This window comes from Coregonus clupeaformis, chromosome 10, assembly GCF_020615455.1.
Source record: "Coregonus clupeaformis isolate EN_2021a chromosome 10, ASM2061545v1, whole genome shotgun sequence".
Classification (NCBI taxonomy): domain Eukaryota; kingdom Metazoa; phylum Chordata; class Actinopteri; order Salmoniformes; family Salmonidae; genus Coregonus; species Coregonus clupeaformis.
In genome coordinates this window covers 35,792,166-35,813,129 of record NC_059201.1, presented here as the reverse complement: position 1 = coordinate 35,813,129, position 20,964 = coordinate 35,792,166, and the positions used below count along the sequence as shown (strand labels likewise).

At 47.6% G+C, this 20,964-nt stretch overlaps 1 protein-coding gene across 3 annotated transcripts in view; it reads right to left on the bottom strand.

Annotated features, from left to right (window-relative positions):
* stab1 (stabilin 1) overlaps positions 1-20,964 on the bottom strand; it is a 155,297-nt gene that overhangs the window by 38,284 nt on the left and 96,049 nt on the right. For all 3 annotated transcript variants that reach the window (XM_041871388.2, XM_045222981.1, XM_045222980.1), the window contains 7 exons: positions 16,583-16,714; positions 13,779-13,838; positions 13,447-13,623; positions 13,259-13,339; positions 9,857-10,003; positions 2,716-2,772; positions 1,904-1,989 (listed from right to left, as the gene is read on the bottom strand). In XM_041871388.2, coding sequence (XP_041727322.2) covers positions 1,904-1,989; positions 2,716-2,772; positions 9,857-10,003; positions 13,259-13,339; positions 13,447-13,623; positions 13,779-13,838; positions 16,583-16,714 — 740 coding nt within the window. The remainder of the gene's footprint in view (positions 1-1,903; positions 1,990-2,715; positions 2,773-9,856; positions 10,004-13,258; positions 13,340-13,446; positions 13,624-13,778; positions 13,839-16,582; positions 16,715-20,964) is intronic.

Genomic DNA, 20,964 nt, shown 5'->3' with positions numbered 1-20,964 from the left:
CCGTGGAGTCTCCCTACCTGAAGTCATACATCACTGTGGAGTCTCCCTACCTGAAGTCATACATCACCGTGGAGTCTCCCTACCTGAAGTCATACATCACCGTGGAGTCCCCCTACCTGAAGTCGTGGTCATACATCACTGTGGAGTCTCCCTACCTGAAGTCATACATCACCGTGGAGTCTCCCTACCTGAAGTCATACATCACCGTGGAGTCTCCCTACCTGAAGTCATACATTACCGTGGAGTCTCCCTACCTGAAGTCGTGATCATACATCACCGTGGAGTCCCCCTACCTGAAGTCGTGGTCATACATCACCGTGGAGTCCCCCTACCTGAAGTCATACATCACCGTGGTGTCGCCCTACCTGAAGTCATACAGCACCGTGGAGTCTCCCTACCCGAAGTCATACATCACCGTGGAGTCCCCCTACCTGAAGTCATACATCACCGTGGAGTCTCCCTACCTGAAGTCATACATCACCGTGGAGTCTCCCTACCTGAAGTCGTGATCATACATCACCGTGGAGTCCCCCTACCTGAAGTCGTGGTCATACATCACCGTGGAGTCCCCCTACCTGAAGTCATACATCACCGTGGAGTCTCCCTACCTGAAGTCATACATCACCGTGGAGTCTCCCTACCTGAAGTCATACATCACCGTGGAGTCTCCCTACCTGAAGTCATACATCACCGTGGAGTCTCCCTACCTGAAGTCATACATCACCGTGGAGTTTCCCTACCTGAAGTCATACATCACCGTGGAGTCTCCCTACCTGAAGTCATACATCACCGTGGAGTCTCCCTACCTGAAGTCATACATCACTGTGGAGTCTCCCTACCTGAAGTCAAACATCACCGTGGAGTCTCCCTACCTGAAGTCATACATCACCGTGGAGTCTCCCTACCTGAAGTCATACATCACCGTGGAGTCCCCCTACCTGAAGTCGTGGTCATACATCACTGTGGAGTCTCCCTACCTGAAGTCATACATCACCGTGGAGTCTCCCTACCTGAAGTCATACATCACTGTGGAGTCTCCCTACCTGAAGTCATACATCACCGTGGAGTCTCCCTACCTGAAGTCATACATCACCGTGGAGTCCCCTACCTGAAGTCGTGGTCATACATCACTGTGGAGTCTCCCTACCTGAAGTCATACATCACCGTGGAGTCTCCCTACCTGAAGTCATACATCACCGTGGAGTCTCCCTACCTGAAGTCATACATTACCGTGGAGTCTCCCTACCTGAAGTCGTGATCATACATCACCGTGGAGTCCCCCTACCTGAAGTCGTGGTCATACATCACCGTGGAGTCCCCCTACCTGAAGTCATACATCACCGTGGAGTCTCCCTACCTGAAGTCATACATCACCGTGGAGTCTCCCTACCTGAAGTCATACATCACCGTGGAGTCTCCCTACCTGAAGTCATACATCACCGTGGAGTCTCCCTACCTGAAGTCATACATCACCGTGGAGTCTCCCTACCTGAAGTCGTGATCATACATCACCGTGGAGTCCCCCTACCTGAAGTCGTGGTCATACATCACCGTGGAGTCCCCCTACCTGAAGTCATACATCACCGTGGAGTCTCCCTACCTGAAGTCATACATCACCGTGGAGTCTCCCTACCTGAAGTCATACATCACCGTGGAGTCTCCCTACCTGAAGTCATACATCACCGTGGAGTCTCCCTACCTGAAGTCATACATCACCGTGGAGTCTCCCTACCTGAAGTCGTGATCATACATCACCGTGGAGTCTCCCTACCTGAAGTCATACATCACCGTGGAGTCTCCCTACCTGAAGTCATACATCACCGTGGAGTCTCCCTACCTGAAGTCATACATCACCGTGGAGTCTCCCTACCTGAAGTCAAACATCACCGTGGAGTCTCCCTACCTGAAGTCGTGATCATACATCACACTGTGGCGTCGAGGGTAGAACATAGAGTAGGGGTTCATGTAGCTGCAGATCTCAGTCTTGCCCTGTGAAAGGCAGGAGATGGTGTGTTATGGTTAGCGTGCGTGTGTGTGTGTGTGTGTGTGTGTCTGTGTGTCTGTGTGTGTGTGTGTCTGTGTGTGTGTGTGTGTGTGTGTGTGTGTGTGTGTGTGTGTGTGTGTGTGTGTGTCTGTGTGTCTGTGTGTCTGTGTGTCTGTGTGTGTGTGTGTGTGTGTGTGTGTGTGTGTGTGTGTGTGTCTGTGTCTGTGTCTGTGTCTCTGTGTGTGTGTGTGTGTGTGTGTGTGTGTGTGTGTCTGTGTGTCTGTGTGTGTGTCTGTGTGTCTGTGTGTGTGTCTGTGTGTGTGTGTCTGTGTGTGTGTGTGTCTGTGTGTGTGTGTGTGTGTTCTGTGTGTGTCTGTGTCTGTGTGTGTGTGTGTGTGTGTGTGTGTCTGTGTGTCTGTGTGTGTGTGTGTGTGTCTGTGTGTGTGTGTGTGTGTGTGTGTGTGTGTGTGTGTGTGTGTGTGTCTGTGTGTGTCTGTGTGTGTGTGTGTGTGTGTGTGTGTGTGTGTGTGTGTGTGTGTGTGTGTGTGTGTGTGTGTGTGTGTGTGTGTGTGTGTGTGTGTGTGTGTGTCTGTGTGTGTGTGTGTGTGTGTCTGTGTGTGTGTGTGTGTGTGTGTGTGTGTCTGTGTGTGTGTGTGTGTGTGTGTGTGTCTGTGTGTGTGTCTGTGTGTATGTCTGTGTGTGTGCGTGTGTCCGTGTGTGTGTCAGCTCACCGTATCTTCAGTTCCTGGGGGACAGTTGCGGGGACTCAAGCAGTTTCCACATCGACTCTAACGACACACACAGGTCATACAATACGTTTTGTTGTGATTCAAATACCTAGGTGTCTGGTTAGACTGTAAACTCTTCTTCCAGACTCATATTAAGAATTTCCAATCCAAAGTCAAATCTAGAATCTGCTTCCTATTTCGCAACAAAGCCTCCTTCACTCATGCTGCCAAACATGCCCTCGTAAAACTGACTATCCTACCGATCCTTGACTTCGGCGATGTCATTTACAAAATAGCCTCCAACACTCTACTCAGTAAATTGGATGTAGTCTATTACAGTGCCATCCGTTTTGTCACCAAAGCCCCATATACAGTGGGGAAAAAAAGTATTTAGTCAGCCACCAATTGTGCAAGTTCTCCCACTTAAAAAGATGAGAGAGGCCTGTAATTTTCATCATAGGTACACGTCAGCTATTACAGACAAAATGAGAAAAAAAAATCCAGAAAATCACATTGAAGGATTTTTAATGAATTTATTTGCAAATTATGGTGGAAAATAAGTATTTGGTCATCTACAAACAGGCAAGATTTCTGGCTCTCACAGACCTGTAACTTCTTCTTTAAGAGGCTCCTCTGTCCTCCACTCGTTACCTGTATTAATGGCACCTGTTTGAACTTGTTATCAGTATAAAAGACACCTGTCCACAACCTCAAACAGTCACACTCCAAACTCCACTATGGCCAAGACCAAAGAGCTGTCAAAGGACACCAGAAACAAAATTGTAGACCTGCACCAGGCTGGGAAGACTGAATCTGCAATAGGTAAGCAGCTTTGTTTGAAGAAATCAACTGTGGGAGCAATTATTAGGAGATGGAAGACATACAAGACCACTGATAATCTCCCTTGACCTGGGGCTCCACGCAAGATCTCACCCCGTGGGGTCAAAATGATCACAAGAATGGTGAACAAAAATCCCAGAACCACACAGGGGGACCTAGTGAATGACCTGCAGAGAGCTGGGACCAAAGTAACCAAGCCTACCATCAGTAACACACTACGCCGCCAGGGACTCAAATCCTGCAGTGCAAGACGTGTCCCCCCTGCTTAAGCCAGTACATGTCCAGGCCTGTCTGAAGTTTGCTAGAGTGCATTTGGATGATCCAGAAGAGGATTGGGAGAATGTCAGATGAAACCAAAATATAACTTTTTGGTAAAAACTCAACTCGTCGTGTTTGGAAGACAAAGAATGCTGAGTTGCATCCAAAGAACACCATACCTACTGTGAAGCATGGGGGTGGAAACATCATGCTTTGGGGCTGTTTTTCTACAAAGGGACCAGGACGACTGATCCGTGTAAAGGAAAGAATGAATGGGGCCATGTATCGTGAGATTTTGAGTGAAAACCTCCTTCCATCAGCAAGGGCATTGAAGATGAAACGTGGCTGGGTCTTTCAGCATGACAATGATCCCAAACACACCGCCCGGGCAACGAAGGAGTGGCTTCGTAAGAAGCATTTCAAGGTTCTGGAGTGGCCTAGCCAGTCTCCTGATCTCAACCCCATTGAAAATCTTTGGAGGGAGTTGAAAGTCTGTGTTGCCCAGCGACAGCCCCAAAACGTCACTGCTCTAGAGGAGATCTGCATGGAGGAATGGGCCAAAATAGCAGCAACAGTGTGTGAAAACCTTGTGAAGACTTACAGAAAACGTTTGACCTGTGTCATTGCCAACAAAGGGTATATAACAAAGTATTGAGAAACGTTTGTTATTGACCAAATACTTATTTTCCACCATAATTTGCAAATAAATTCATTAAAAATCCTACAATGTGATTTTCTGGATTTTTTTTTCTCATTTTGTCTGTCATAGTTGACGTGTACCTATGATGAAAATTACAGGCCTCTCTCATCTTTTTAAGTGGGAGAACTTGCACAATTGGTGGCTGACTAAATACTTTTTTTCCCCACTGTACTACCCACCACTGTGACCTGTACGCTCTTGTTGGCTGGTCCTCACTACATGTTCGTCGTCAAACCCACTGGCTCCAGGCCATCTATAAATCACTGCTAGGCAAATCCCCGCTTCATCTTAGATCATTGGTCACCATAGCAACACCCACCCGTAGTCTGCGCTCCAGCAGGTATATCTCACTGGTCATCCCCAAAGCCAACACCTCCTTTGGCCGCAATTCCTTCCAGTTCTCTGCTGCCAATGACTGGAACGAACTGCAAAAATCTCTGAAGCTGGAGACTCTTATCTCCCTCACTAACTTTAAGCGTCAGTTGTCAGAGCACCTTACCGATCACTGCACCTGTACACAGCCCATCTGAAATTAGCCCACCCAACTACCTCATCCCCATATTGTTATTTATTTTGCTCATTTGCACCCCAGTATCTCTATTTGCACATCTATCATTCCAGTGTTAATACGAAATTGTAATTATTTTGCACTATGGCCTATTTATTGCCTTACCCCCATAACTTGCTACATTTGCACACACTGTATATATATTTTCTGTTGTATTTTTGACTTTTACCCCATATGTAACTCTGTGTTGTTGTTTTTATCACACTGCTTTGCTTTATCTTGGCCAGGTCGCAGTTGTAAATGAGAACTTGTTCTCAACTGGCTTACCTGGTTAAATAAAGGTTAAATAAAAATAAATAAATATGTTGTTGATGTAAAGAATATATGTTTGTCCATGGTGTGTAATGAGGAGCAACCAGACGCAGCACTTGACACATTTATGAAATTGCTTATTCCAGTTACTAATAAGAAAATGACTGTAAAAACGGTTAAATCCCCTTGGATTGATGAGGAATTCAAGAATTGTATGGTTGAGAGGGATGAGGCAAAAGGAATGGCAAATACGTATGGATGCACAACCGATTGGCAAACGTACTACAAATTGAGAACTCATGTGACTAAACTGAATAAAAAGAAGAAACTAAATTATGAAACAAAGATAAATAATATAAAGAATGATAGTAAAAAGCTTTGGAGCACCTTAAATGAAATTTTGGTCATAAAGGCAAACACCGCTCCATCATTCATTGAATCCGATGGCTCAATCATCACAAAACCCACTGATATTGAGAAATTGATGATAAAAAGATTGTGGGGGCTGTTTTGTTAGACTTCCGTGTGGCTTTTGACATTATCGATCATAGTCTGCTGCTGGAAAAACGTATGTGTTATGGCTTTACTCCCCCTGCTATATTGTGGATAAAGAGTTACCTGTCTAACAGAACACAGAGGGTGTTCTTTAATGGAAGCCACTCCAACATAATCCAGGTAGAATCAGGAATTCCCCAGGGCAGCTGTCTAGGCCCATTACTTTTTAAAATCTTTACTAACAACATGCCACTGGCTTTGAGTAAAGCCTGTGTGTCTATGTATGCGGATGACTCAACACTATACACGTCAGCTATTACAGCGACTGAAATGACTGCAACACTTAAAGAGCTGCAGCCAGTTTCAGAATGGGTGGCAAGGAATAAGTTAGTCCTAAATATTTCAAAAACTAAAAGCATTGTATTTGGGACAAATCACTCACTAAACCCTAAACCTCAACTACATCTCGTAATGAATAATGTGGAAATTGAGCAAGTTGAGGTGACTAAACTGCTTGGAGTAACCCTGGATTGTAAACTGTCATGGTCAAAACATATTGATACAACAGTAGCTAAGATGGGGAGAAGTCTGTCCATAATAAAGCGCTGCTCTACCTTCTTAACAGCACTATCAACAAGGCAGGTCCTACAGGCCCTAGTTTTATCGCACCTGGACTACTGTTCAGTCGTGTGGTCAGGTGCCACAAAGAGGGACTCAGGAAAATTGCACTTTGTAGCTATAAAACACGTCAACGTCACCAAGAGGAGGTGACAACATACGTAAACTAAAACAAAGAGAGGCATTTTGGCAGAACTCCTTAGACACTGGATACTACGGGACAGTACTCCTTAGACTGTGGATCCTAAGGGGCAGTACTCCTTAGACTGTGGATCCTAAGGGGCAGTACTCCTTAGACTGTGGATCCTAAGGGGCAGTACTCCTTAGACTGTGGATCCTAAGGGACAGAACTCCTTAGACACTGTGGATCCTACGGGACAGTACTCCTTAGACACTGGATACTACGGGACAGTACTCCTTAGACACTGGATACTACGGGACAGAACTCCTTAGACACTGTGGATCCTACGGGACAGTACTCCTTAGACACTGTGGATCCTACGGGACAGTACTCCTTAGACACTGGATACTACGGGACAGTACTCCTTAGACACTGTGGATCCTACGGGACAGTAATCCTTAGACACTGGATCCTACGGGACAGTACTCCTTAGACTGTGGATCCTACGGGACAGTACTCCTTAGACACTGTGGATCCTAAGGGGCAGTAATCCTTAGACACTGTGGATCTTACGGGACAGTACTCCTTAGACACTGTGGATCCTAAGGGGCAGTACTCCTTAGATACTGTGGATCCTACGGGACAGTACTCCTTAGACCCTGTGGATCCTACGGGACAGTACTCCTTAGACACTGTGGATCCTACGGGACAGTACTCCTTAGACACTGTGGATCCTAAGGGGCAGTACTCCTTAGACACTGTGGATCCTACGGGACAGTACTCCTTAGACACTGTGTATCCTACGGGACAGTACTCCTTAGACACTGTGGATCCTACGGGACAGTAATCCTTAGACACTGTGGATCCTACGGGACAGTACTCCTTAGACACTGTGGATCCTACGGGACAGTACTCCTTAGACACTGTGGATCCTACGGGACAGTACTCCTTAGACACTGTGGATCCTACGGGACAGTACTCCTTAGACACTGTGGATCCAACGGGACAGTACTCCTTAGACTGTGGATCCTATGGGGCAGTACTCCTTAGACACTGTGGATCCTACGGGACAGTACTCCTTAGACACTGTGGATCCTACGGGACAGTACTCCTTAGACACTGTGGATCCTAAGGGGCAGTACTCCTTAGACACTGTGGATCCTACAGGACAGTACTCCTTAGACTGTGGATCCTAAGGGGCAGTACTCCTTAGACACTGGATCCTAAGGGGCAGTACTCCTTAGACACTGTGGATCCTAAGGGGCAGTACTCCTTAGACACTGTGGATCCTACGGGACAGTACTCCTTAGACACTGTGGATCCTACGGGACAGTACTCCTTAGACACTGTGGATCCTAAGGGGCAGTACTCCTTAGACCCTGTGGATCCTACGGGGCAGAACTCCTTAGACACTGTGGATCCTACGGGGCAGTACTCCTTAGACACTGTGGATCCTACGGGGCAGTACTCCTTAGACACTGTAGATCCTACGGGACAGTACTCCTTAGACCCTGTGGATCCTAAGGGGCAGTACTCCTTAGACACTGTGGATCCTACGGGGCAGTACTCCTTAGACACTGTGGATCCTACGGGACAGTACTCCTTAGACACTGTGGATCCTAAGGGGCAGTAATCCTTAGACACTGTGGATCCTACGGGACAGTACTCCTTAGACCCTGTGGATCCTACGGGACAGTACTCCTTAGACACTGTGGATCTAAAGGGGAAGTAATCCTTAGACACTGTGGATCCTAAGGGGCAGTACTCCTTAGACACTGTGGATCCTACGGGACAGTAATCCTTAGACACTGTGGATCCTAAGGGGCAGTACTCCTTAGACTGTGGATCCTACGGGACAGTACTCCTTAGACACTGTGGATCTAAAGGGGCAGTACTCCTTAGACACTGTGGATTCTACGGGACAGTACTCCTTAGACACTGTGGATCCTACGGGGCAGAACTCCTTAGACACTGTGAATCCTACGGGACAGTACTCCTTAGACACTGTGGATCCTACGGGACAGTACTCCTTAGACACTGTGGATCCTACGGGACAGTAATCCTTAGACACTGTGGATCCTACGGGACAGTACTCCTTAGACACTGTGGATCCTACGGGACAGTACTCCTTAGACACTGTGGATCCTACGGGACAGTACTCCTTAGACACTGTGGATCCTAAGGGGCAGTACTCCTTAGACACTGTGGATCCTACGGGACAGTAATCCTTAGACACTGTGGATCCTAAGGCGCAGTACTCCTTAGACCCTGTGGATCCTAAGGGGCAGTACTCCTTAGACACTGTGGATCCTACGGGACAGTACTCCTTAGACACCGTGGATCCTACGGGACAGTAATCCTTAGACACTGTGGATCCTACGGGACAGTACTCCTTAGACACTGTGGATCCTACGGGACAGTACTCCTTAGACCCTGTGGATCCTAAGGGGCAGTACTCCTTAGACACTGTGGATCCTAAGGGGCAGTACTCCTTAGACACTGTGGATCCTAAGGGGCAGTACTCCTTAGACACTGTGGATCCTACGGGACAGTAATCCTTAGACACTGTGGATCCTAAGGGGCAGTACTCCTTAGACTGTGGATCCTACGGGACAGTACTCCTTAGACACTGTGGATCTAAAGGGGCAGTACTCCTTAGACACTGTGGATCCTAAGGGGCTAAACAATGGTTTTGCCTCGTTTCTATAATGTTGTTGCCTTGATTTTTTTGGTCTTTGTGTCTCCAGTTTCAGACCTTCATATATCCCCTATCTATTTACTTTATTTTGCCCATTGAGCAACGAGACACGTCATTTTGTTCCATTGATGTGTCTCTGTAGGCCACTAGGCTATAAATTTGGAACCAAGTTAAATTGTCAGGTCACTGAGGAAGACGTCAGCTTGACGTCGAAATGTCAGTCACCTGTATACTCATTTTACATTTTAGCCATTTAGCAGACGCTCTTATCCAGAGTAAGTATCTAGTCGGTTCGGGGATTCGAACCAGCAACCGGCCCAATGCTCTTAACCGCTTGGCTACCTGCCAACCCCACTCATCCTGAACAATGGATTAAAGTGAGCTAAAATAAATTAATCTAATTAGTCCTTCTGGAAGTTTTTCCTTGGTAAGCCCTTTTCATACATACACTTCCATGCCATCTAATTTCTCCATCCAGTACATCACATGCTGTGGGAGAAACGTCTCCTGCTGGAGTACCAGAACCTTCCACATATACTCTCCAGATATATTAGAAATAAATAATAATATTATGAAGGTATTAAAGTCTCTTACATATGAAGTCCTGTCCTCCAGTCCGTCACAGTGTGCGCCCAGACCGGGAGGTTCCAGTAGTTGGTCGATGCCGTACGCGACGCCACCGTCAAACATCATGAAACGATCCAGGACCCTTGCCATGTTGTCGTTCACCATGATGTCCCCCTGACAGACACATGAGAAAGGGGATAGACAAGATGAGAACTAGCCTGGTCCCAGATCCGTTTGTGCCGTCTTCCAAACTCCTATAGTCAGTCACACTCGTGGCAAGACAACACAAACAGATCTGGAACCAGGCTGAGGCTAGATGAAAATATGAGATTGGGGATAGAGGAACATGCAGTCCCTAGTCCCAGTAGTTTGGGGATAGAGGAACATGCAGTCCCTAGTCCCAGTAGTTTGGGGATAGAGGAACATGCAGTCCTTAGTCCCAGTAGTTTGTGGATAGAGGAACATGCAGTCCCTAGTCCCAGTAGTTTGTGGATAGAGGAACATGCAGTCCCTAGTCCCAGTAGTTTGTGGATAGAGGAACATGCAGTCCCTAGTCCCAGTAGTTTGTGGATAGAGGAACATGCAGTTCCTAGTCCCAGTAGTTTGTGGATAGAGGAACATGCAGTTCCTTAGTCCCAGTAGTTTGGGATAGAGGAACATGCAGTCCCTAGTCCCAGTAGTTTGTGGATAGAGGAACATGCAGTCCCTAGTCCCAGTCCCTAGTTTGGGGATAAGGCATGCAGTCCCTAGTCCCAGTAGTTTGGGGATAGAGACATGCAGTCCCTAGTCCCAGTAGTTTGGGTAGCATGCAGTCCCTAGTCCCAGTAGTTTGGGGATAGAGGAACATGCAGTCCCTAGTCCCAGTAGTTTGTGGATAGAGGAACATGCAGTCCCTAGTCCCAGTAGTTTGTGGATAGAGGAACATGCAGTCCCTAGTCCCAGTATTTTGGGGATAGAGGAACATGCAGTCCCTAGTCCCAGTAGTTTGTGGATAGAGGAACATGCAGTCCCTAGTCCCAGTAGTTTGTGGATAGAGGAACATGCAGTCCTTAGTCCCAGTAGTTTGGGGATAGAGGAACATGCAGTCCCTAGTCCCAGTAGTTTGGGGATAGAGGAACATGCAGTCCCTAGTCCAGTCCCTAGTCCAGTCCCTAGTCCCTAGTCCAGTCCCTAGTCCAGTCCCTAGTCCCTAGTCCAGTCCCTAGTCCCAGTAGTTTGTGGATAGAGGAACATGCAGTCCTTAGTCCCAGTAGTTTGTGGATAGAGGAACATGCAGTCCTTAGTCCCAGTAGTTTGTGGATAGAGGAACATGCAGTCCCTAGTCCCAGTAGTTTGGGGATAGAGGAACATGCAGTCCCTAGTCCCAGTAGTTTGGGGATAGAGGAACATGCAGTCCCTAGTCCCAGTAGTTTGGGGATAGAGGAACATGCAGTCCCTAGTCCCAGTAGTTTGGGGATAGAGGAACATGCAGTCCCTAGTCCCAGTAGTTTGTGGATAGAGGAACATGCAGTCCCTAGTCCCAGTAGTTTGGGGATAGAGGAACATGCAGTCCCTAGTCCCAGTAGTTTGGGGATAGAGGAACATGCAGTCCTTAGTCCCAGTAGTTTGTGGATAGAGGAACATGCAGTCCCTAGTCCCAGTAGTTTGGGGATAGAGGAACATGCAGTCCTTAGTCCCAGTAGTTTGTGGATAGAGGAACATGCAGTCCCTAGTCCCAGTAGTTTGGGGATAGAGGAACATGCAGTTCCTAGTCCCAGTAGTTTGGGGATAGAGGGACATGCAGTCCCTAGTCCCAGTAGTTTGGGGATAGAGGAACATGCAGTTCCTAGTCCCAGTAGTTTGGGGATAGAGGAACATGCAGTCCCTAGTCCAGTCCCTAGTCCAGTCCCTAGTCCCTAGTCCAGTCCCTAGTCCAGTCCCTAGTCCCTAGTCCAGTCCCTACTCCAGTCCCTAGTCCAGTTCCTAGTCCAGTCCCTAGTCCAGTCCCTAGTCCCTAGTCCAGTCCCTAGTCCAGTCCCTAGTCCAGTTCCTAGTCCAGTCCCTAGTCCAGTCCCTAGTCCCTAGTCCAGTCCCTAGTCCAGTCCCTAGTCCAGTTCCTAGTCCAGTCCCTAGTCCCTAGTCCAGTCCCTAGTCCAGTCCCTAGTCCCTAGTCCAGTCCCTAGTCCAGTCCCTAGTCCAGTCCCTACTCCAGTCCCTAGTCCAGTCCCTACTCCAGTCCCTAGTCCCAGTAGTTTGGGGATAGAGGAACATGCAGTCCCTAGTCCAGTCCCTAGTCCAGTCCCTAGTCCCTAGTCCAGTCCCTAGTCCAGTCCCTAGTCCCTAGTCCCTAGTCCAGTCCCTAGTCCAGTCCCTAGTCCAGTCCCTAGTCCAGTTCCTAGTCCAGTCCCTAGTCCAGTCCCTAGTCCCTAGTCCAGTCCCTAGTCCAGTCCCTAGTCCAGTTCCTAGTCCAGTCCCTAGTCCCTAGTCCAGTCCCTAGTCCAGTCCCTAGTCCCTAGTCCAGTCCCTAGTCCAGTCCCTAGTCCAGTCCCTAGTCCAGTCCCTACTCCAGTCCCTAGTCCCAGTAGTTTGGGGATAGAGGAACATGCAGTCCCTAGTCCAGTCCCTAGTCCAGTCCCTAGTCCCTAGTCCAGTCCCTAGTCCAGTCCCTAGTCCCTAGTCCCTAGTCCAGTCCCTACTCCAGTCCCTAGTCCCAGTAGTTCAGAGCAGATGGTCTTCCTTGTATCTTAACTGTCTTTCTTTCATCCTCAGCTATAATTGCACCTTGGGGATAAATAAAGTGTGTCCCAAATGGCACTATGTTCCCTATATAGTGCATCTATGGGCTTTGGCCAAATGTAGTGCACTATATAGGGAACAGGGTGCCATTCTCTGGTCTAAAGTAGTGCACTATATAGGGAACAGGGTGCCATTCTCTGGTCTAAAGTAGTGCACTATATAGGGAATAGGGTGCAATTCTCTGGTCTAAAGTAGTGCACTATATAGGGAATAGGGTGCCATTCTCTGGTCTAAAGTAGTGCACTATATAGGGAATAGGGTACCATTCTCTGGTCTAAAGTAGTGCACTATATAGGGAATAGGGTGCCATTCTCTGGTCTAAAGTAGTGCACTATATAGGGAATAGGGTACCATTCTCTGGTCTAAAGTAGTGCACTATATAGGGAATAGGGTGCCATTCTCTGGTCTAAAGTAGTGCACTATATAGGGAATAGGGTACCATTCTCTGGTCTAAAGTAGTGCACTATATAGGGAATAGGGTGCCATTCTCTGGTCTAAAGTAGTGCACTATATAGGGAATAGGGTACCATTCTCTGGTCTAAAGTAGTGCACTATATAGGGAATAGGGTGCCATTCTCTGGTCTAAAGTAGTGCACTATATAGGGGACAGGGTGCCATTTGAGACGTGTAAATGAGGTTGAAGTAGCTACTCACAACGACTTTCTTGTTACAGCTGAAGGTGAAGGCTGATCCGTGCATCGTCCGGTAGGTAGTGAAAGACGTAAAGGTCATCTTCTGCAGCACCACGAGAGATCAACATCATTATTATCAAAACCAACATTATTATCAAAACAACATCAATAACTATTCAAAAACATTTGGGATGCACCCCATAGCCTCACCTTGATGTTGCGTATGATGTGAGCTTTGATGATGGCGGTGAGTTTGTCCCTGTGGTCGAGGCTGTACAGCCAGCGTTGTCTCTCTTCGGACAGAGAGCTGAGGGCAGCGTCAGACGGCCACAACATGGTCAGGGGCTGATGGATGGAGCTCTCTACCAGGCTCAGCATGTTGGCATCCTAATAACAATAACAAAGAGAGTTAATGCCCCTGATCATTTTGAGATTTGCCCCATTAAAAAGCACGCTGTATTTAAAGTTATTGATACGGTAGGAAATGTGTATTAGCTTTCTACATGATTTAGTAAGCCAACGGCCACATAACTGTTGTTTACCTGCACCAGCTTGCTGAACTTGATGTATCCATATAGTTCACCTGCTTGAGTGAAATTAAGCTGAAATATAAGAAAACAAATATGTCACGAGTAGGGATTAACATGGGTAACCGTGATAGGTCTAGGGACTAACATGGATAACCGTGATAGGTCTAGGGATTAACATGGATAACCGTGATAGGTCTAGGGATTAACATGGATAACCGTGATAGGTCTAGGGATTAACATGGATAACCGTGATAGGTCTAGGGATTAACATGGATAACCGTGATAGGTCTAGGGATTAACATGGATAACCGTGATAGGTCTAGGGATTAACATGGATAACCGTGATAGGTCTAGGGATTAACATGGATAACCGTGATAGGTCTAGGGATTAACATGGGTAACCGTGATAGGTCTAGGGACTAACATGGATAACCGTGATAGGTCTAGGGATTAACATGGATAACCGTGATAGGTCTAGGGGATTAACATGGGTAACCGTGATAGGTCTAGGGGATTAACATGGATAACCGTGATAGGTCTAGGGATTAACATGGATAACCGTGATAGGTCTAGGGACTAACATGGATAACCGTGATAGGTCTAGGGATTAACATGGATAACCGTGATAGGTCTAGGGATTAACATGGATAACCGTGATAGGTCTAGGGACTAACATGGATAACCGTGATAGGTCTAGGGATTAACATGGATAACCGTGATAGGTCTAGGGATTAACATGGATAACCGTGATAGGTCTAGGGACTAACATGGATAACCGTGATAGGTCTAGGGATTAACATGGATAACCGTGATAGGTCTAGGGACTAACATGGATAACCGTGATAGGTCTAGGGACTAACATGGATAACCGTGATAGGTCTAGGGATTAACATGGGTAACCGTGATAGGTCTAGGGATTAACATGGGTAACCGTGATAGGTCTAGGGATTAACATGGATAACCGTGATAGGTCTAGGGATTAACATGGATAACCGTGATAGGTCTAGGGATTAACATGGATAACCGTGATAGGTCTAGGGATTAACATGGATAACCGTGATAGGTCTAGGGACTAACATGGATAACAGTGATAGGTCTAGGGACTAACATGGATAACCGTGATAGGTCTAGGGACTAACATGGATAACCGTGATAGGTCTAGGGATTAACATGGATAACCGTGATAGGTCTAGGGATTAACATGGATAACCGTGATAGGTCTAGGGATTAACATGGATAACCGTGATAGGTCTAGGGACTAACATGGATAACCGTGATAGGTCTAGGGATTAACATGGATAACCGTGATAGGTCTAGGGACTAACATGGATAACCGTGATAGGTCTAGGGACTAACATGGATAACCGTGATAGGTCTAGGGACTAACATGGATAACCGTGATAGGTCTAGGGACTAACATGGATAACCGTGATAGGTCTAGGGACTAACATGGATAACCGTGATAGGTCTAGGGATTAACATGGATAACCGTGATAGGTCTAGGGATTAACATGGATAACCGTGATAGGTCTAGGGATTAACATGGATAGGTCTATGCACAATTCACTACATATACATCTCTGTCACAGACATGAAGTCTGTTAACAATTCAGAGGCATGAGGGGACATTTTATCTTCTCCGGTCCTAGACTATTATCCTATCCAGCCCCAATCCCACTGAAACCCCAATTCCTAACTTTATTCTGTAATCCATAGGTTGCATTATCAAAGCACATCTCGCCTATGCATATCAAAATACCACTATAACATTTACCCCGCTTCTTTATGCTGTCTCGTATTGCTGCCTATATAGAGCTTAGGAAGAGAATGTGTGATCAACAAACGGTATGAGAGTAGATATGGATGTTTTTAAAAACAGAGTTCGTCCCCGTTAAGATACCTTGATATAAAAAAAATAGATATACTCTTCACCTCCCCGTTACTCATGGGCTGATCAGCTTTCTGTATAATCATCAACTTGATTTTGCCAAATATAGGCGATATTCTGTCATTCGTTGAAGGAGCAAGTTTAGCAACTTTGGTCATTTGCCATTTTCAAAGTTTGTATGATTCGAGAACGCCGTAGCCTGAGCGCTCCGAGCGTCCTGACCGTGTCGAGATGGCCTGGCCTACTGCTGAAATGCGCTGAATTAATTGAGGAACATGGCGCTCAGAATTATATGAACGTCCTGTTTCGCAATTTCATTGGCGATCACAGATAGCTACTCTATCATTACTAAATATCAGTTTAATTTTCTCTGAAATACATAGTGGCGCATCCAAGCTAACAAGGTGGCGCAGCTCCCCTCTTATCTGGGAGGACCCTGACATAGTGACCATCCTGGTTTTAAATGCTTTGCTGTATTTCCTGGGACTCTTGGGATAAATATGAATTATTCCCGGAGGAAAATGTGAATCCCTAGTCACGAGTGCTTTTCAAATCAATGCAACTTATTTGGGGAGTAAATTGTGAATTGCATCCCAAATGGCAGCGCCCTAACTCCTACGTAGTACGGGAATAGGGTGACATCAGTTGGTACAGCATGGCGCTTGCAATGACAGGATCATGGGTTTGATTCCCGCTGAGGCCACCCATATGGAAAACGTATGCATGCTATGTCTGTAAGTAGCTTTGGAAAAAACAAAACAAAAAAGCTTTGGATCAAAGCGTCTGCAAAGTGGCATTCAGTATATTTACTTGGCATACAGTATATTTACTTGGCATGCAGTATATTTACCTGGCATGCAGTATATTTACTTGGCATGCAGTATATTTACTTGGCATACAGTATATTTACTTGGCAGCGATAGCCTACCTTGGATGGCACGTCCTTTTGATCCTTCAGGACATACGGGGTGAGGACCTTGTCAATGTAGTGAATCACACCGTCAGCTGTAACAAAATCACTGGAGACGATCCTAGCGTCATCATTAATGTACATAAAACCCTGAAAGAGCGGGGGGGGTAGAGAGAAACTTAGTTAAAGTACCAATGCAGTCAAAAACGTGATTTTCCTGTGTTTTATATACATTTCCACACTATGAGGTTGGAAAAATACTGTGAAATTGTGAAAATGATTTTAAATGCCCTTTTAGTGTGAGAGCTGTTTGAAAAGACCGCCTGAAATTTCAGCCTGTTTTTGGTTGGATGGAGTTTTAGTTAATAGACCAACAGGAAAGAGAGTTCCAATAAAACATTTACATAATAAAAAAAAAATGGGCATCAAAATCTGTCAGTTTAAGCTAGAGATATTTGTTGTTTACATTGGGTGCGTCTCAATCCGCCGATGTCGGCCTTCCATCTGCAGTGGATGGTGACAGAGCTACAGCGCTGTTTGTCAGACCAGGAGACGTCCCGGGGAAATCTGTCTTCTCACGAAAACGGTTTGGCCTATAAACTAATATGACCCCTCTATGGAGAGATTAGGCTCTCACGAACATGACGGGGTTCTCTCTGAGCTGTTCTCTATCTCCTAGATTTAGGACAGACACTTCAAAACCTTATTCCTTATGATTTATTTTTTAACTGTCTTTTTTGCCATTTATGAAAGTGTTATTCAATGTGTTGCTATGGGCTTTAGTAGTAAAGGACTAATTCAATCTTTTATCAAAAAACTTTTAGTTATTTTTTTGATACCTAAAAGGGTCCTAAAATTAAGAATGAAACACTCTGATCCTCTGGCACGCAAATTGTATGATGCCAAACTCTTTTAGTCTGGTCAAAAGTTGTAAGTATTAGTAAGCCTTGGAGAAGTAAGCCTAGGAGAAGTAGGCCTAGGAGAAGTAGGCCTTGGAGAAGTAGGCCTTGGAGAAGTAGGCCTTGGAGAAGTAGGCCTTGGAGAAGTAGGCCTTGGAGAAGTAGGCCTTGGAGAAGTAGGCCTTGGAGAAGTAGGCCTAGGAGAAGTAGGCCTTGGAGAAGTAGGCCTTGGAGAAGTAGGCCTTGGAGAAGTAGGCCTTGGAGAAGTAGGCCTAGGAGAAGTAGGCCTAGGAGAAGTAGGCCTTGGAGAAGTAGGCCTAGGAGAAGTAGGCCTTGGATAAGTAGGCCTAGGAGAAGTAGGCCTTGGAGAAGTAGGCCTTGGAGAAGTAGGCCTAGGAGAAGTAGGCCTAGGAGAAGTAGGCCTTGGAGAAGTAGGCCTAGGAGAAGTAGGCCTTGGAGAAGTAGGCCTTGGAGAAGTAGGCTTTGGAGAAGCAAGCCTTGTCCCAAGACAGAAATAGTCCAAAGTAGTGCACTCTAAAGGGAATAGGGTACCATTTGGGACTCACCTCCTTGAGGCTGAAGGTGAGCTGGTGTCCGGAGACGGCAACAGCTTTTGAGGTGGTCTTCAGGTCAGAGAGCATCAGAGTCTCACAGGACACAATGTGGTAGTTGGCCAGGTCTAGGCTGCGGCCATGTGACTCCCACGTCTCTATCTGGAGAGAGAGAGAGTCAATGTGGTAGTTGGCCAGGTCTAGGCTGCGGCCATGTGACTCACGTCTCTATCTGGAGAGAGAGAGTTAATGTGGTAGTTGGCCAGGTCTAGGCTGCGGCCATGTGACTCCCACGTCTCTATCTGGAGAGAGAGAGAGTTAATGTGGTAGTTGGCCAGGTCTAGGCTGCGGCCATGTGACTCCCACGTCTCTATCTGGAGAGAGAGAGAGTTAATGTGGTAGTTGGCCAGGTCTAGGCTGCGGCCATGTGACTCCCACGTCTCTATCTGGAGAGAGAGAGTCAATGTGGTAGTTGGCCAGGTCCTCAGGCTGCGGCCATGTGACTCCCACGTCTCTATCTGGAGAGAGAGAGTCAATGTGGTAGTTGGCCAGGTCTAGGCTGCGGCCATGTGACTCCCACGTCTCTATCTGGAGAGAGAGAGAGTCAATGTGGTAGTTGGCCAGGTCTAGGCTGCGGCCATGTGACTCCCACGTCTCTATCTGGAGAGAGAGAGAGTTAATGTGGTAGTTGGCCAGGTCTAGGCTGCGGCCATGTGACTCCCACGTCTCTATCTGGAGAGAGAGAGAGTCAATGTGGTAGTTGGCCAGGTCTAGGCTGCGTGCCATGTGACTCCCCACGTCTCTATCTGGAGAGAGAGAGAGTTAATGTGGTAGTTGGCCAGGTCTAGGCTGCGGCCATGTGACTCCCACGTCTCTATCTGGAGAGAGAGAGAGTTAATGTGGTAGTTGGCCAGGTCTAGGCTGCGGCCATGTGACTCCCACGTCTCTATCTGGAGAGAGAGAGAGTTAATGTGGTAGTTGGCCAGGTCTAGGCTGCGGCCATGTGACTCCACGTCTCTATCTGGAGAGAGAGAGTTAATGTGGTAGTTGGCCAGGTCTAGGCTGCGGCCATGTGACTCCCACGTCTCTATCTGGAGAGAGAGAGTCAATGTGGTAGTTGGCCAGGTCTAGGCTGCGGCCATGTGACTCCCACGTCTCTATCTGGAGAGAGAGAGAGTCAATGTGGTAGTTGGCCAGGTCTAGGCTGCGGCCATGTGACTCCCACGTCTCTATCTGGAGAGAGAGAGAGTCAATGTGGTAGTTGGCCAGGTCTAGGCTGCGACCATGTGACTCCCACGTCTCTATCTGGAGAGAGAGAGAGTCAATGTGGTAGTTGGCCAGGTCTAGGCTGCGGCCATGTGACTCCCACGTCTCTATCTGGAGAGAGAGAGAGTCAATGTGGTAGTTGGCCAGGTCTAGGCTGCGGCCATGTGACTCCCACGTCTCTATCTGGAGAGAGAGAGAGTTAATGTGGTAGTTGGCCAGGTCTAGGCTGCGGCCATGTGACTCCCACGTCTCTATCTGGAGAGAGAGAAGTCAATGTGGTAGTTGGCCAGGTCTAGGCTGCGGCCATGTGACTCCCACGTCTCTATCTGGAGAGAGAGTCAATGTGGTAGTTGGCCAGGTCTAGGCTGCGGCCATGTGACTCCCACGTCTCTATCTGGAGAGAGAGAGAGTCAATGTGGTAGTTGGCCAGGTCTAGGCTGCGGCCATGTGACTCCCACGTCTCTATCTGGAGAGAGAGAGAGTCAATGTGGTAGTTGGCCAGGTCTAGGCTGCGGCCATGTGACTCCACGTCTCTATCTGGAGAGAGAGAGAGTCAATGTGGTAGTTGGCCAGGTCTAGGCTGCGGCCATGTGACTCCCACGTCTCTATCTGGAGAGAGAGAGAGTCAATGTGGTAGTTGGCCAGGTCTAGGCTGCGGCCATGTGACTCCCACGTCTCTATCTGGAGAGAGAGAGAGTCAATGTGGTAGTTGGCCAGGTCTAGGCTGCGGCCATGTGACTCCCACGTCTCTATCTGGAGAGAGAGAGTCAATGTGGTAGTTGGCCAGGTCTAGGCTGCGGCCATGTGACTCCCACGTCTCTATCTGGAGAGAGAGAGAGAGTCAATGTGGTAGTTGGCCAGGTCTAGGCTGCGGCCATGTGACTCCCACGTCTCTATCTGGAGAGAGAGAGAGTTAATGTGGTAGTTGGCCAGGTCTAGGCTGCGGCCATGTGACTCCCACGTCTCTATCTGGAGAGAGAGAGAGTCAATGTGGTAGTTGGCCAGGTCTAGGCTGCGGCCATGTGACTCCCACGTCTCTATCTGGAGAGAGAGAGAGAGTTAATGTGGTAGTTGGCCAGGTCTAGGCTGCGGCCATGTGACTCCCACGTCTCTATCTGGAGAGAGAGAGAGATTAATGTGGTAGTTGGCCAGGTCTAGGCTGCGGCCATGTGACTCCCACGTCTCTATCTGGAGAGAGAGAGAGTCAATGTGGTAGTTGGCCAGGTCTAGGCTGCGGCCATGTGACTCCCACGTCTCTATCTGGAGAGAGAGAGTCAATGTGGTAGTTGGCCAGGTCTAGGCTGCGGCCATGTGACTCCCACGTCTCTATCTGGAGAGAGAGAGAGAGTCAATGTGGTAGTTGGCCAGGTCTAGGCTGCGGCCATGTGACTCCCACGTCTCTATCTGGAGAGAGAGAGAGTCAATGTGGTAGTTGGCCAGGTCTAGGCTGCGGCCATGTGACTCCCACGTCTCTATCTGGAGAGAGAGAGTTAATGTGGTAGTTGGCCAGGTCTAGGGCTGCGGCCATGTGACTCCCACGTCTCTATCTGGAGAGAGAGAGAGTCAATGTGGTAGTTGGCCAGGTCTAGGCTGCGGCCATGTGACTCCCACGTCTCTATCTGGAGAGAGAGAGAAGATCAATGTGGTAGTTGGCCAGGTCTAGGCTGCGGCCATGTGACTCCCA